Below are 17,049 nucleotides of genomic sequence, written 5' to 3'. Positions count from 1 at the left end.
TTTCCCCTTTTTGTTGCCCTTGTTGTTATTTTTATATTGTTGTGGTTATTGTTGTTATTGCTGTCATTGTTGTTGGATAGGACAGAGAGAAGTTGAGAGAGGAGGGGAAGACAGAGAGGAGGAGAGAAAGATAGACACCTGCAGATCTTCACTGCTTGTGAAGCGACCCCCCTGCAGGTGGGGAGCCAGGGCTTGACCCAGGATCCTTATGAAGGTCCTTGCACTTCCGCCATGTGCACTTAACCTGCTGCGCTACTGCCTGCCTCCCAGAATTCATAATTTAATGGAGTTCAGTTTTGAACTTTGAAAAATACTCAGCTTTTCTATTAGATTCCAGAAAAGGAGGAACAAGCTGACTTGTTAGTCATGTGAGTCTGAGTTACCCAGACTAGACAGTTTTACATGACACATTTTATTTGTGTGCATTGTCTTGGGGTCATCAGCCTACATTTGTCTGTTGACATAGTTTCCTGTTTATCCTTTTGTAGTTTGTTTTTGATGTCGAGTTTTTTTCTTTTTCTTTTTTTTTTTAGTATAATGTAGACCCATTTATTTAATCTTATTTTCTTTTTTAATATTACTGCTACTACTACAACTATTACTACCTTACTACCATCAACACCACCAGAGCATGACTCAGCTCTGGTGGATGGCAGTTCAGGAGAAGTGAACTGAGAATCCTAGGCACGAGGGTCTGTTTGCATCACCATAATGTTATCTCCCCTGACCTATGTTTTCATTTTACACACCTATGGGGACGAGTCTCAGAATTCATCTTTGATATTAAAGTCCTGCAGTGTCTTACCAATGTTTTCTTCTGTGTATTTTATACTTTCAGGTCAGGTCTTCCATCCATTCTGAGCTAGTTTTGGTGCATGGTGTTAAGTGGTGGCCTAGCTCGATCTTTCTATATGTAGCTGTTTTCTTTTCCCAGCATCATTTGATGAAGAGGCCTTCTCTTCCTCATCTAGTGGTTTTTGGCCCTTTTGCCATATCTTATTGAGTAACGTTCATTTTTGCTTTTCCTTTGAGAGAGACACCAGACCACTGCTCAGCTCTGACATACAGTGATACCAGAAGTTAAATATAAGCTCTCAAAGAAAGAAAGAAATTAAATGTAAGCTCTCAAGCATACAGGTCACCTAAGTTGATATGTTGTACAAAATTTTTAGTCACTTGATAAGGCTTATCCAATAGTAGCAATTTGGTCATTACCAGAAGCAGAACTGTCCTTTTATTTTTGTCTGCCTGTTTCTTTAAAGAAATGTCTGCCTGCAGGCTGTTTTACAAATAAGTGACTTAGAATATCTGTGTGGCATGCAGAGCCATACCTCTAGCATTCGTAGCATTTGGGTCATTCATCATTCTTTGAATTCAAAGACAGTTTGTGAAATTTTTCCTATTTTGTCTTTTTTCCTACATAGATTTAATAACTCTAAAATTTAATTCACACAATATTTTTAACTTTGAAAACTTTATTTCACTCATAACTAGAAAAAGAATTTTAGCCACTCTATAGACTTTGATATAAGAAATCTAGAAACAGTATATGTGAGTATAAGTGTGTTTTGAATTTTGTCTACCTGATTAGTACTGTCATATAAAATAGTTCATCCAGGGATTGAGTCAGTTACCGCACTTTGTAGCCACTGGGCTTATGGAGGTAAGAAACATTCCTATTTTGTTCTTAAGTTCTGTATCACTAGAAACTACCTATAATTGTCTTCCTCAATACAAAAGGGAGCCAGGGTAGATACATGTTTTAATCTTAAAAGAAAATGGAACATAGAACTATCCATGTAGTTTTCTAAATGATTTTTGTAAAACACGAAACTCTTTCATCCCCACTTGTTTTCAGGGTTCCATTAAGTTCCAATGATGACGACGAGGAGGATGGTGCAGAGCAGATAGGCTGTGACAGCATTCTGTTAAAGGCATCTCCTGACAGTTCCTCTTCAGTATCGATACGACAGGCTTTATTAACTCCACAGCGTCTGGGGCTTTCACAGCTTAAGGAAAATAAGAATGATTCAGAGCACATCTCTTCTATTGTTGATCTATTTCCCAAAGGTAAGATATAGCTACTTTGTAAAAATTCTGGTTATGGTGTGAAATATTTACATTGACCAGATTTTTTTTTTTTTTTAAGCCAGTGGTAGGTATAAGTTAATGAGTTAGATATCATATTACAGGTTTGCTAATAACTTCTACCATTTAAATTTTCTGGTAAAACGTTTTAATTGAAAAGTAAATATTCTAAGGTGGGGGGAGGTAGTATAATGGTTATGCAAAAGGACCGTTATGCCTGAGGCTCCAAAGTTCAGGTTCAATTCCCTATACCACAATAAGCCAGAGCTAAGTAGTGGACTAGAAACTATCTTCTTTCTATCTACCTATCTGTCTGTCTGTCTGTCTGTCTGTCTACCTTTCTGTATCTCTCTTCTCTCATTAAATAAATAAAATATATTTAAAAGAAAAATAGATATGCTGACCAGTGTCAGATCTACAGTGACCTAGTACTCTTATCTGGAAGGACTATTTAGAAGCGACCTAGTCTAAAGAGTTTTCTTGGTATCTTAGCTTAATAATTGAAAGACATCATATGTCTTTACATATATTTAGTTTCTTCTCTTTCTCAGAAGCAAAAATTAGAGTCCCATGTAGGTGTAATGACCCTTTCAACAATTTAGCCAATTAAGGGCTAGGCGGTGCCTCACCTGGTTGAATGCACATGTTACAATGTGCAAGGACCTGGATTCAAGCCCTCAGTCCTGACCTTCAGGGAAAAAGCTTCATGGGAGATGAATCAGGGCAGCAGATGTGTCTCTTACTTTCCCTCCCCCCTCAATTTCTCTCTGTCACTATCCAGTAAATAAATAAAATATTTAAAAAAAGAAAAGAAAAAAGAACTTACTCAATTAGTGGTGAAACACGGAGCCTGGAGAATATAATGGCTCTTACATTTTATTTCCATGGTATTTCAAAGTAATAATTCTGTGTTATGTTCTGGCTTATAGATATGTTACAGATCTTCAGACTGGGATATGGAACAATGGAGAGTTAAAACTGTAGAATTTCTCTTTCTAAAAATGTGTGTGTGGATAATTTATGTAAACTGCCCGCCCATAACCTTCTTTCTGATGGGAGTCCTTGTCAGAGTGATCACTGTTTGGGGGTTTATTTTCTAGCCCCTTCTCAATTAAACTTTCAGTATGTGTTTCCCATAGATGCAAATGAAAAATTATGACATGAATATTCTGATCATTTCTAATTTATTTTTATCACCTTGCAATATCACTATGTGAGAAAAGCATATTGTCAGAAATTCTTGGTGCAAAAGCTTGATTTCTAAGTTAATTTTAGATAATGAATTCCTTGTCATCACTTATGTTTGTTTTTTTCTTTCCTTTATTTCATAGAAAGCCATTCACACTCGAACCTAAATTCCAAGAGTTCTCCAGTAAGTAAGATGAAAAATGCACAGTCCATCAGCCACAGAAAGGAAAAACCCTCTGTTAGTAATGTGACTGAAAGGAAGAAACGGGCATCATCCCGGGAATCCAGTAACCCTTCTGCAGCTCCTTCCTGTGGGACTGGTTTAGATGAACAGATTTCAAGCCCACAATTAGGGGGGAACAATAGCAGGAGTGATTGCGCTGATGAAACGACTACTAAAGGGCAAAGAGACACACAGTGTCTTCCTGACTCCTCTTCTGAGGCTACAAGTGAACCTGCTGCAGAATCCAAGGATCAAGTTCCTGACAGGGATGACTTTCAGTTGCAGAAAACGGTGTATGATACGGCTGACATGGACTTAACTGCTCCTGAAGTAAGCAACATTGTTGTAGTTTCAACTGGCACCAAGCAGAAAAGTAACCAGCAACCAAGTAATTGTGAAATGAAAGTGTCCAGAAAAGTAAGAACTTCAAACTCTCATACAAAGAGAGAAAGATCGAAGAGACCATTAAAAAATAGTTTGGTTGAGGATATTGAGGAAAAAATTAAGAATGAATCAAAAATAAGATGTATTATCCTGGATGACCAAGAGGACTTAGAAGGTCCAGAGTTAATTTTCAGTCTTGAGCAGCAAAATCAGTTGCAGGAGATGAATAAAATATCCCATCATGACGACTTTGATCAAGACAGTGGAGAAAGTAAGCAATGTAATAGGAGAATATATGTACCAAGTGGACATGAGAAAACATACTCTTTCTCCTATAGTTCAGATAAATTACAGCAGAAAAGCAAATTTGATACAGATCAGCGTTCTCTGGCTTACAATAAAAATAAGACTTCTAGACAGACATTTGTAATTCATAAGTTAGAAAGTGATAACTTATTTCCAAACCAACAGAACAAAGAAACCATTTCTGAAAACCTAGCAGTCACAAATGAATTTCAAGGAGATGATTTTTCCAGCAAAGGTAATGGAAAAGTATGTGATTATGAGGCCCATAATGTGTTGGATTTTGGAAAGCATGTCACTGATACTCAAACTATTCAAAAAAATGAATCAAAACTAAAGAAGCAGCTTAGGCAGAAGGTAAACCGGAAGACAGAAATCATTTCTGAAATGAACCATACATATAGGGACAGTGATCAAGATGTTGACAGCTCAGAGAAAGGTAACTTTCTCCTCCAAATCCAGGAGACTAAAGAAACAGTCTCTAGAAACTTAGAAGTTTATTCAGATGAACTTCAAAAGCCAACTTTTTTCACCAGCAGTAGTGGAAACCTATGTGATGGTAAAACCCAGAATAGATTGGATTTGAAAACACAAGTCACTGATATGCAGCCTGCTCAGCAAAGTGAAATAAAAGCTAGTAAGAGGCTTAAGCAAAAAGTAAATCGCAAGACCGAAATACTTTCTGAAAGAAACCAAACATGTGGAGATAATGTTGAGGATGTTTATGGCTCTGCAAGAGGTAGCATCTCTCTCCAAACACAGCAGGAGAAAGATGGCATCTCTAAAAACCTAAAAGCTTCAGTGGAGTGTCAAAAACCTCTTTTTACCAGCAGTTGTGGAAACCTATGTGATAGTGGGGCTCTGAATGTTTTGGGTTTGCAAAAGCACCTCATTGACATGTTCCCTGTTCAGCAAGATGAACTAAAAGTTAATAAGAAGCACAGGCAAAAACTAAATCGGAAGACAGAAATAATTTCCGAAATGAATCATTTAGGTAATGACAAAAACATGTATTGCCCTGAAAAAGATCGCACTTTCTCTTTAACACAGAGTGAGGAAGAAGTCATCCCAGGAAATCCAGAAGACCCAAGGGAGCTACAGACACCTCCTCTTTCTACCAGAGATCATGGAGACATCCTTGATTATGAGACGCAAGGTGTTTGGGAGTTCAGTAGAAATGTCCATGATCTGCAACCTCCTTGTCAAAATCAATCAAAAACAGAGAAGATTAGGCAAAAGAAGATTAAACGAAAGAAGACAGAAATTATTTCTGAAATGAACCAAATACATGAGAATGATGACAAAAGTGGGCCTAAAAAGCTTGGGCAGAAAGCACGTCAGAAGACAGAAATTATTTCTGAAATGAGCCAAACGTATGGAGACAATGCTAAAGAAGACAGCATAGAAGACCTTGACGTTAAAATAACTCATTCTAAACAGAGACTCGAATGCCAAGGTGGGATGAGTGGATACAATACAGAAACCAACAGTAATGAAAAGGAAGTTTATGATCGATTTTCAGATGGCTACAAACTGGATAAAAATATTGAGAAAGAATCACCAGGCAACAGCAAGACCATTTTGACAGAAGATAAAAACAAACCTCTTTTGTACCTAGCAGATTCTCCACAAACATTTATCTCCTTGGAATCGGGTTTAAAACATAGTGTAGCAGATCCTAATCCTGGAAACCAGATGAAGTCACATAAGAATCTAAAGCAAACCATGACAACTCTAAATAAAACAAACATCCCCACGGTGGATGTGAAAAAAGGAGAATGCAAAGCCCCAAAAATAAAATCCAAAGCGAAGAAGAGGAAGATCTTCATAGAATCTTCTCCAGATCGCTGTGCCTTGGAGGAGATAGCATCTGACTCCATTCAGGGAACAGCAGTTGAATCTCAGCAAACTGAAAAGGCAATAAGCTTGGAGGATGAGAAGAGTGCAAAACTCAAGTCGGTATCGTACAAAACGGTGTTCACATGTCTGTCTGAGGTATATGCATCTAACATACAAGACTCTCCCTTTAGCAGGGTACGTGAGAGTTCTGTACCTTTGAGAATTTCTTCCAGTGAAAATCTGATAATGAAAGAAAATATAGTCCCAGAAAGCTCACCAATCTTTCAATTAAGTGGTGATTCATGCGAAAAGAGGAAATTCAACTGGAGAACACAGAAGTCAGGCAGAGGTAGGTCTGTACCTGGGGAGACCTGCTTGTGTGTGCGTTCACGGTACCCAGTGATGGATGACCTGTTATAACCAATGTCTCTTTTATTATTTTTTTTATTATTTATAAAAAGGAAACATTGACAAAACTATAGGATAATGGGGGTACAACTCCACACAATTCCCACCACCGGAACTCCATATCCCATCCCTTCCCCTGGTAGCTTTCCTATTTAACCCTCTGGGAGTATGAACCCAAGGTCATTGTGGGATGCAGAAGGTTGAAGGTTTGGCTTCTGTAATTGCTTCCCCACTGAACATGGGCATTGAAAAGTTGATCCATACTCCCAGCTTGTCTCTCTCTCTCTCTAGTGGAGGTGGGGTCCTGGGGAATTGGAGCTCCAGGACACACTGGTGGCGTCATTCCAGGGAAGTCTGGTCGGCATCATGCTAGCAATTGGAACCTGGTGGTTGAAAAGAAAGTTAACATATAAAGCCAAAGTTGTTGACTAATCATGAACCTAAAGGCTGGAGTAGTACAGATAAAAGTTTGGGGTCTCCATTTTATAGATAGCTAGTAAGCATGTTTTAGTTATATTCCAAAGGGCCTGTGGATATACTAGTTGTTTTTTTTTGTTGTTGTTGTTGTTTTGTTTTTTGCCTGAGCCTGAAATCTGAGGTAGATGTAAGTTATTGTCTGGGGAGATGATATCATGGCTGGAAAAAGGACCTAATATGGGAAAGGGGTACAAATGTTGACTGTAAATCTCATCGATTTGATGTGATCTGGGCCCATAATCAACTTAGGAGCCTGTGTGACCTCTGCATCCCTCTAGATCTGAGCTCACATTCTGTGGTCATGAGTAGGAACATTCCAAGCTGCCCCAGTATTGACTCATCTTCCTCAGGTGTAGCATAGAGTATGTTGTCCATCCTCCGTTTGGAGGATGGAACATTCTCTACCATTATTGATCCAAGTTGAGGGCAATATCCTATGGGGGCCCACAAAGGAGTCTGTTTTGTTGTTCCTGATAGAGATGACTGGTAACAATGGAGAGAGGGATTTATTTGCAGTCTAGGCCCATCAAGTCTGTTTGGGAATCTCAGGACTCCCTAAATAGGGCCCTAGCTGATGGGGTGACCTGATAGTGACTAAAGAGTCATCGTTAAAGTATGCCAGTCTCTTGCCCTTATTCAACTTTTGCAGTCCTTGCTTTGATAAGGTTAGCTTTGGAGTGAGTGAGGGAAGTGTAATAGGAAGTAGGTGAGGACGTTATCTAGGTCTAAGTTGACACTATTTCATTATAAACTTTATACTGACTCAGTGCAGACTATTGTGTACTTTTGCTAGTTTCTATTGGGTTTGAACACAGAATGCATCCATGTAACAATCTATCCGCAATGTGGAGGAATTTAAAGGAAGTTTAACACTTTGGGAAGACTGCCATAAGGGTTCTTGGCCATTTATAACCTAAAACATTAATTTGTTGATTTAGCCTTTCCGTAGTGGCGTTAGCTAGATAATTTTTTTTATCCATATATCCATATATTTAAGGGAACTTAAGCATTTTAATTGCCCTTGTTTGATTTTACCCAGGACAATTACATATTTCTTAAGGGTGAAAATATGTTGAACAGTGTATATTTAATATGACCAGAGCATTATTCTATCAGTAAATGTTTTAGGAAATTGACTAATAAACATTAACTCTCTTTCTACATAATACATGTATATCAAAGTCAATGTAATGATGGTATGCATTGAAAGCGCATAAGGGGCCAAGCGGTAGTGCACCTGGTTTAACACACACATTACAGTGCACGAAGACCCAAATTCAAACCCCTGGACGCCACCTGCAGGGGAAAGCTTTACAAGTGGTGAGGCAGGGTTGCAGGGGTCTCTGTCTTTTTCTTTCTCTCCTTCTTCCCTCTCGGTCTCTCTCTCTGTCTCTATCCAATAATAAATAAAAATATTTAAAAGAAATAATATTTTGCTAAAAACTATAATTGGGGAGTAATCTTGACTAGAGGGAGCTCCAAAAGCAGCATGAACATGACAGCATTTTACCCCCTAGTGAATAAGAATTTTTTTTTTATTCTATTGTTTTTCTTTTCCCTGGTTACTATATCAATACTCACTGCAGAAAATTAAAAACAAAGAAAGCAACCTGGAACAGTAGTCAACAATGTGGCATATGCATGCAGATCTGAATCTATGAAGAGACACTTGGAATCAGTCTATAGGAAATACTATTTATCCGTCCACCCCACCCCCCAATAACAGTGGCTCCTAAGGATGTCCCGTTATTATTAGAAATTATTAGACTTTTCCACTTGAATTAAAAATATCTAGATGGGTCTGATAGTGTGTGTAGAACACTAGGATTTTGATGAGTAAGGCTATTCTGGGCAGAATGAATACCGAAATAAAAGAAGTACAAAGGTCTGGGGTTGCAGGTAGTGGATGGAAAGTCTTTGCATCTCCATACTTGTCCTGAGGCCACTTGCAGATATGTTGAGTCAGTGTGCAGTACTTTGATTCTTCCAGAAGGGCTGAAGGAGGTTTATTTGCCTGTAAGCATTGTGATTTCAGACTAAAATGTGCAGACTACTTTGATAGTTTCAAAGTTTGAGTCTCTTTCAGTATATTTTCATTGTTACTTTTCTGATATTTAAAGTAGTAACTTGAATCTAGACTATAAAGTTCTCTATCCATAACTGGCATATCATATATTCCACATCTATTTCCGTATCTCTGTATTTTTATAAATATTTCTGAAAATGATTTTTGCAGATGATGGAGCACTACAAGACCTGACAAATCTCAGCTTTGTTTCAAATAACTCGATTCAATCTGAAAACCTATCAGAAGATCTGTCCGAGCTTCCAAGTCGAAGAAGGAGGTGTGCCCCTCTGTCATTAAAAGAGCCGAGCCTCCGGAAGTAAGTATTTCAGTGATGCAGTGTGACTGCTGGCTGCTAGCCAACCCCATGACATTCTGTGACTATCTCAAAAGTATCTAGACAGTGCCTTTCACATGTATTTAAAGTTTCTCTGTGTGTGTTTTTCTTTATTGGGGTAGTGTCAATTTATAAGACTGTCTTTTAGAAGTACAGTTTTGCAGGCTGGGTGGTGACACACCTGGTTAAGTGCGCATATTAATTAGCATGCAGAAGGACCCGGGTTCAAGCCTCTGGTTCCTCAACTGCAGAAGAAAAGCTTCAGAAGTGGTGAAGTAGTGCTGCAGGTGTGTCTGTCTGTCTGTCTCTCTCTCTCTCCCTATCTCTCCCATCTCAGTTTCTTTCTGTTTCTATTAAATAAAATAAAGTTGTTTTTTTTAAAGTACAGTTTCATATCTTTTCAAAATATGTTACCCTACTAGAGTCCCAATATCTTTGCACCAGAGTCAAGTATTCAATCTCTGCTCTTTCATCTCTCTTCTCTCCCTGTTGGTTAACCTCAGTTCTGCAGTTTGAGTCTAAGGGTTTGTTTTCTTTTGCTTTTATTTTGGTGCTTTATATATTACATATAAGTGAGATCTTTGGGAATTTCCTTTTTGGAAAGGTTCTTTTAGTATTTCTTTTATTTGCAGAGTAGTTTTTGCCACGTTTTCCCAAGCTAGATGTCAGTACTCCTTACCCTCCACCAACCTTTTATCCTCCACTGTAGCTACTGGATTTTATTTCTCTCTGATTTCTGTAATTAATTTTTTATTATTATTTATAAAGTAGAAATACTGACAAGACTATAGGATAAGGGGAGTACATTTCCACACTTTGCCCACCACCAGAACTCCATATCCCATCCCGTATCTTGATAGCTTTCTTATTCTTTTACCCTCTGGGAGCATGGACCCAGGGTCATTGTGGGGTGCAGAAGATAGAAGTTCTGGCCTCTGTAATTGCTTCTCTACTGAACATGGGCATTTTTCTTATGCTTCCTCTGACTTTGTTGAGGTTTTCTTTCATCTTTTTAAAAAATATTTATTTATTCCCTTTTGTAGCCCTTGTTTTATTGTTGTAGTTATTATTGTTGTTATTAATGTTGTTATTGTTGGATAGGACAGAGAGAAATGGAGAGGGGAGGGGAAGACAGAGGGGGAGAGAAAGAGAGACACCTGCAGACTGGCTTCACTGCCTGTGAAGCGACTCCCCTGCAGGTGGGGAGCCAAGGGCTCATACTGGTATCCTTACGCTGGTCCTTGCACTTGGTGCCACATGCGCTTAACCCATTGTGCTACCGCCCAACTCCCGTCTTTCATCTTCTTATTTTCAGTCAGCATCCTCACTACCATTGCTTTGAAAACTTATCTTTAGGAACTTTACATAGCTATCTTGTTCCTCTCCCAGATTTTTGTCTTGATTCATCAGTGCTGTTGATTTCCTGTCTTCTCATTATGTTTGCTGCCCCATGAGGACCCCAGCTGGAACATGCTTGGGCAGCAACCAGGAGTTCAAGGCCACACATTCCTGGAAGCCACTAGACTCTGTCAGGCACAGGATCTGATCTGAAACGAGACTAGAGGCTCAGTCCCAGGTAATGACAGAGCACCAAGACTCAAGTCTGACAGGAATCAGACTGGCAGGTTGTGAGCCAGCAAGGAAGCACAGCAGGCATAGGGGTCCCTGGCTTTGCTTTGTGGAGTTCTCAGGGTGCTTGCCTTGTGTCTTATCAGCTGACTGTAGGCCGATGATCTGTTTGCCTGACTGGAGTCAGCACTATTAGCAAATGTCTCTCAGCTGCTTTTCTGGGGCAGGGAAAGCTCTTCTCATGAAATTTGCCCCCAGGGTCTGTTATTAGGGAGATGGATTCCAGCATGTTACCCACCAGCATTGCTGTCAGCAGGATCCCAGCGGCCATCAGGACAGTGCTTATGCCAGATCTTGTCATGCTGTAGCCTACAGTTTCTTGCCTCCCACCACAGTGTTACAAGTCTAGGGTCATAATAAAACAGGTGCTGGGAGTTGAGCACAACCCACCTCCCTGCTCCCCAGATCATAGAGATCTCTTCATTTGCAACTTGTCATGCAGTGACCTCTTGGTTTGCAGCTTGTCATGTGATTGTTTTTGTGCTGTGTTGTTTGACAACATCTTCACATATTCTCACTGTCTGTATGCTGTTCTTTGTCCCTTACTGTGGACGATTGTCCCTCTGAGCTGCAGCCTGTTTCTGTACAGAGTGAGCATGTCTACATGCAGCTTTGTTGTTATTGTGGGAGGAGGTAAACTCAGCATCTCCCAGCTAGACCATCTCAACCTCATTCAGAAATCTCAATTTTAAAGATACATAGCCCATTTGGAGAACCTGATCGTATTTGAGGTGTGTGTAGAAGGATAGAGAAAAGCATCACTAAATTTGCTTTTATTTGCATTTATTTTATAGAGTTTGGCTTTACAAAATCTACCGGCTCTCTGGGAGTCTGGTGGTAGTGGAGCAGGTTAAGCTCACATGGTGTGAAGCGTAGGACCGGCATAAGGATCTCAGTTCAAGCCCCCAGCTCCCCACCTGCAAGGTAGTTGCTTCACAAGCAGTGAAGCAGTTCTGCAGGTGTCTATCTTTCTCTCCCCCCTCTGTCTTCCCCTTCTCTCTCCATTTCTCTCTGTCCTATCCAGCAATGATGACAATAATAATAATAACTACAACAATAAAACAAGGGCAACAAAAGGGAATAAATATTAAAAATAAATAAATAAAAAAATAATCTACCGGCTCTGATGGTATTTTAAAATAGTAGCCAGCAGACAGCAGCAATGCAAGGCTGGGTGAAAAAAGCAAATTTATAATTAAATAAGTAACCCAGAACTTCCTTAAAAAACAACTCTATTGATATTGACAGTCATACTCAGGTAGTCACCCAGAAAGAGGTTCCCGGCTCTTTAGCCTCTCCTCTGACTCCTCTCTCCACAGATCTTCCGGTTCTGGTGCTACATGTGGCTGGATTCATATCATATATATCATATCATATATGGTTTTGTGTTTGACTTCTTTCATTTTGAATCTTTTCAGGGTCTATCCTTGTTACAGTAAATATCAATATTTCATTCCTTCTTCTGAGTAAATAATATGTATTCATTATATAAATATACCACATTTGGTTTATCTGTTTGTCTGTTTATGGATATTTGGTGGTTGTTACCCTTTGGCTGTTATAGATTATGCTGCTATAAATATTCATGTGTAAGCTTTTGTGTATATATTTTTCACTTTTCTTGATTATGTGACTGGGCATTGTTAAGTCATATTATAACTTCATATTCAGTCATTTGAGGAGCTGCTAGGCTGTTTTCCAAAACTGCTGAACTGTTTTATCTTCCTATCAACAGAGGGGATTAAACATGTGAGGATTCTGATTTCTCATATGCTGGGCAGCACCTTTTAGGAATTTTGCTGATTCTAGCTTTGGTGACGGGTGTGAAGTGGTGTCTGTTGTATTTCGGTTCTGACTTGCTGTTCCCTGATGACTAGTGACATTGAGCATCTTTGGAGAAATGTCAGTTTTTATCCTCTGTCCCCCCTTTTTTTCTCTCCATTTGTCTTAGTTTTCTATTACTGAGTTGTAAATTAAATTTTATTATAAACTAAATTTGGATTTAGCAAAAAGTTGTAAAAATCACTTAGTTTCCTCAGTTTTCCCTAATGGTTACATCTTAAATACCTATAGTACAATTCTCAAAACTAGAAAATTGCATTGATAGAATTATACTTCTAATAACTTCCTGTTTTAGAACCCTGTCCACTATCCCAGCTTTCAAAACAAGTACTTCTTTTTCTTTATTTAGGATAGAGACCATGAGAAATTGAGAGGGAAGGAATGAGTGAGTGAGGGAGGGAGAGAGAGAGAGAGAGAGAGATGCAACCCTGCTTCACCACTTGTGAAACCTCCCCCCTGAAGGTGGGGCCATGGGCTTGAACCTGGGTTTTTGTGCATGGTAACATGTGCACTTAACCAACTGGTTCTAAAATAAGTACTTCTTTAAGGAGTTTGTTTATTCTTTGAAGAAATTTGTTTAGAAACTATGATCTGGGCAAAGATATTCTCCCTGCTTATACTGTATTATAGTCACTGTCTATTGCTGCCTAAGAATATTACCATCAAGCTGGTGCCTTAAAAAAAAAAATCCAAACATTTCTTATCTCTGTCTCTGTAGGCCAAGAATCTTGGCTTATTGTCTTTCAAAACTACAATCAAGGTGTCACACACCTTTGATTCTCATCTAGCAGATCCTACTGGGGAAGAATATGCTTCAGTGTCACACTGCTTATGGGCAGAATTGATTTCCTTATGCATCAAGGACAGATAGGCCCAACTTAACTGTTGTTGACTGGAGGCTGTCTTCAGGTCCTCGAGGGTGCCTTCAGCTCTGTGCCAATATGGCCGCTTACTCCCAGGCCTCTCCAAAGCTTCCAGCAAGATCAACTCTTAACCTCATCATGTATAGTCTCAGAAATAAGAAATAAAGCTCTCTGGCTATATTTCATTAGGCTCGATGCAGTTAACGTCCCCATTCATACTCAGAGAGTAATTTATATCATATCTGAGAGGTTGTTTTGAGAAAGATAGAGAAAAATATCTCTAACTTTGCATTTTTTTAAAAATTTATTTCTTTAATGGGGAATTAATGTTTTACATTCAACAGTAAATACAATAGTTTGTACATGCATAACATTCCCCAGTTTCCCATTTAACAATACAACCCCCACTATGTCATTTATCATCCTTCATGGACCTGTATTCTCCCCACCCACCCACCCCAGAGTCTCCAGAGTCTTTTACTTTGGTGCAATACACCAATTCCATTTGAGGTTCTACTTGTGTTTTCTTTTCTGATCTTGTTTTTCAACTTCTGCCTGAGAGTGAGATCATCCCATATTCATCCTTCTGTTTCTGACTTATTTCACTCAACATGATTTTTTCAAGGTCCATCCAAGATCAGCTGAAAACGGTGAAGCTACCATTTTTTACAGCTGAGTAGTATTCCATTGTGTATATATACCACAACTTGCTCAGCCATTCATCTGTTGTTGGACACCTGGGTTGCTTCCAGGTTTTGGCTATTACAAATTGTGCTGCCAAGAACATATGTGTACACAGATCTTTTTGGATGGATGTGTTGGGTTCCTTAGGATATATCCCCAGGAGAGGAATTGCAGGGTCATAGGGTAGGTCCATTTCTAGCCTTCTGAGAGTTCTGTAGACTGTTCTCCACAGAGGCTGGACCAATTGACATTCCCACCAGCAGTGTAGGAGGGTTCCTTTGACCCCACACCCTCTCCAGCATTTGCTGCTGTTACCTTTTCTGATGTATGACATTCTCACAGTAGTGAAGTAGTATCTCATTGTTGTCTTTATTTGCATTTCTCTGACAATCAGAGACTTGGAGCATTTTTTCATGTGTTTCTCAGCCTTTTGGATCTCTTCTGTGGTGAATATTCTGTCCAAGTCCTCCCCCCATTTTTGGATGGGGTTATTTGTTGTCTTGTTGTTGAGTCTGGCAAGCTCTTTATATATGTTGGTTATTAAGCTCTTATCTGATGTATGGCATGTAAAGATTTTCTCCCGTTCTGTGAGGGGTCTCTTGGTTTGGGTAGTAGTTTCTTTTGCTGTGAAGAAGCTTTTTAATTTGATGTAGTCCCATAAGTTTAAACTTGCCTTAGTCTTCTTTGTAATTAGATTCATTTCATTGAAGATGTCTTTAAAATTTATGTGGAAAACAGCTCTGCCAATATTTTCTTCTAAGTATTTGATAGTTTGTGGTCTAACATCCAAGTCCTTGATCCACTTGGAATTTACTTTTGTATTTGGTGAAATACAGTGGTTCAGTTTCATTCTTCTGCATGTTTCAACCTATTGTTTCCAACACCATTTGTTGAAGAGACTCTGCTTTCCCCATGTAATAGTCTGAGCCCCTTTGTCAAAGATTAGATGTCCATAGGAGTGGGGGCTCACTTCTGGACTCTCAGTTCTATTCCACTGGCCAGTGTGTCTATTCATGTTCCAGTACCAAGCAGTTTTGATTACAATAGCCCTATAATATAGTTTGAGATCTGGGAGTGTGATGCCTCCGGTTCTGTTCTTTTTTCTCAAGATTGTTTTGGCAATTCTAGGTCTTTTCTGGTTCCAGATAAACATTTTTAGCATTTGTTCTATTCTGCTAAAAAATGTGCTTGGGATCTTGATGGGGATAGCATTAAATTTGTAGATGGCTCTGGGTAATATATTCATTTTGATGATGTTAATTCTGCCAACCCATGAACATGGAATATCTTTCCACTTCTTTGTGTCTTTTTCATTTTCTTTGAGTAGTGACTCATAATTTTCAGTATATAATTCTTTCACTTCCTTGGTTAGATTTACTCCTAGATATTTTATTGTTTTTGTTGCTATAGAAAAAGGAACTGATTTCTGGATTTCAATTTCTTCTAACTTAGTGTTTGCATAGAGGAATGCCACTGACTTTTGAATGTTAATTTTATAGCCTGACACATTACTGTATTGCCTGATAATTTCCAAAAGCTTCTTGCTGGATTCCTTAGGTTTTTCCATGTATACTATCATGTCATCTGCAAATAAGGAGAGTTTGACTTCTTCTCTTCCAATCTGTATGCCTTTAATTCCTTGCTCCTGCCTGATTGCTATGGCAAGAACTTCTAACACTATGTTGAATAGTAATGGTGATAGTGGGCAGCCCTGTCTAGTACCTGATCTGAGGGGAAATGCTTCCAGTTTTTCACCATTGAGTATGATGTTGGCTGTAGGTTTGCTATATATAGACTCCACTATCTTCAGTAATTTTCCATCTATTCCCATTTTTTGTAGTCTTTTGATCATAAAGGGATGTTGTATTTTGTCAAAGGCTTTCTCTGCATCTATTGATATGACCATGTGGTTTTTGGTCTTGCTATTGTTGATGTGGTGGATCACATTGATTGATTTACATATATTAAACCAACCTTGCATGCCTGGGATAAACCCCACTTGGTCATGATGAACAATCTTTTTGATATACTGCTATATCCGGTTGGCTAGAATTTTGTTCAATATTTTCGCATCTATGTTCATCAGAGATATTGGTCTGTAGTTTTCTTTTTTGGTTGTGTCCCTGTCTGCTTTTGGTATCAGGGTGATGTTGGCTTCATAGAAGCTGGAAGGGAGTATTCCAGTGTCTTCAATCTTCTGGGAGACTTTTAAAAGTAGAGGTATTAGTTCTTCTTTGAAGGTTTTGTCGAATTCATTTGTAAAACCATCTGGTCCAGGACTTTTATTTTGGGGGAGATTTTTGATAACTGTTTCAATTTCATTAGCTGTGACGGGCCTGTTCATGTTATCCACTTCCTCTTTACTTAGTTTTGGAAGTTGGTAGGTATCTAGGAAATCGTCCATTTCTCCCAGGTTCTCTAGCTTGGTGGCATATAGTTGTTCATAGAAGCCTCGCATGATATGTTGAATTTCTGCGGTTTCTGTTGTGATATCTCCTCTTTCATTTACTATCCGATTTATTTGGGTCTTCTCCCTTTTTTGTTTTGTGAGTCTGGCTAAAGGTTTGTCGATTTTGTTCACTCTTTCGAAGAACCAACATTTACTTTCATTGATCTTTTGTGTGGTTTTCCTAATCTCAATGTTATTTATTTCTGCCCTAACTTTAGTGATTTCTGACCTTATGGTTGTTTTAGGATTCCTTTGTTGTTCTTCTTCTAG

At 38.9% G+C, this 17,049-nt stretch overlaps 1 protein-coding gene across 3 annotated transcripts in view; it reads left to right on the top strand.

Moving 5' to 3' along the window:
- The window catches only part of SGO2 (shugoshin 2), a 42,342-nt gene that overhangs the window by 17,300 nt on the left and 7,993 nt on the right, over positions 1-17,049 (top strand). The window contains exons 6-9 of one of the 3 annotated variants that reach the window (XR_009550668.1): positions 1,859-2,070; positions 3,420-6,374; positions 9,147-9,294; positions 10,702-10,888. Coding sequence is in view for 2 of the 3 variants with exons in the window: in XM_060194176.1 (XP_060050159.1) it covers positions 1,859-2,070; positions 3,420-6,374; positions 9,147-9,294; positions 13,502-13,571 (3,385 nt within the window). In the remaining variant the exon portion in view is untranslated. Of the gene's footprint in view, positions 1-1,858; positions 2,071-3,419; positions 6,375-9,146; positions 9,295-10,701; positions 10,889-13,501; positions 13,850-17,049 lie in introns of those variants that run through there. The other 2 variants (XM_060194176.1, XM_060194177.1) reach the window with 2 other exon arrangements.

The sequence above is a fragment of the Erinaceus europaeus genome, chromosome 7 (assembly GCF_950295315.1).
Source record: "Erinaceus europaeus chromosome 7, mEriEur2.1, whole genome shotgun sequence".
Taxonomy (NCBI): Eukaryota; Metazoa; Chordata; class Mammalia; order Eulipotyphla; family Erinaceidae; genus Erinaceus; species Erinaceus europaeus.
Note: the sequence above shows the minus strand (reverse complement) of the source record. Positions and strands in the feature narration are given on the sequence as shown.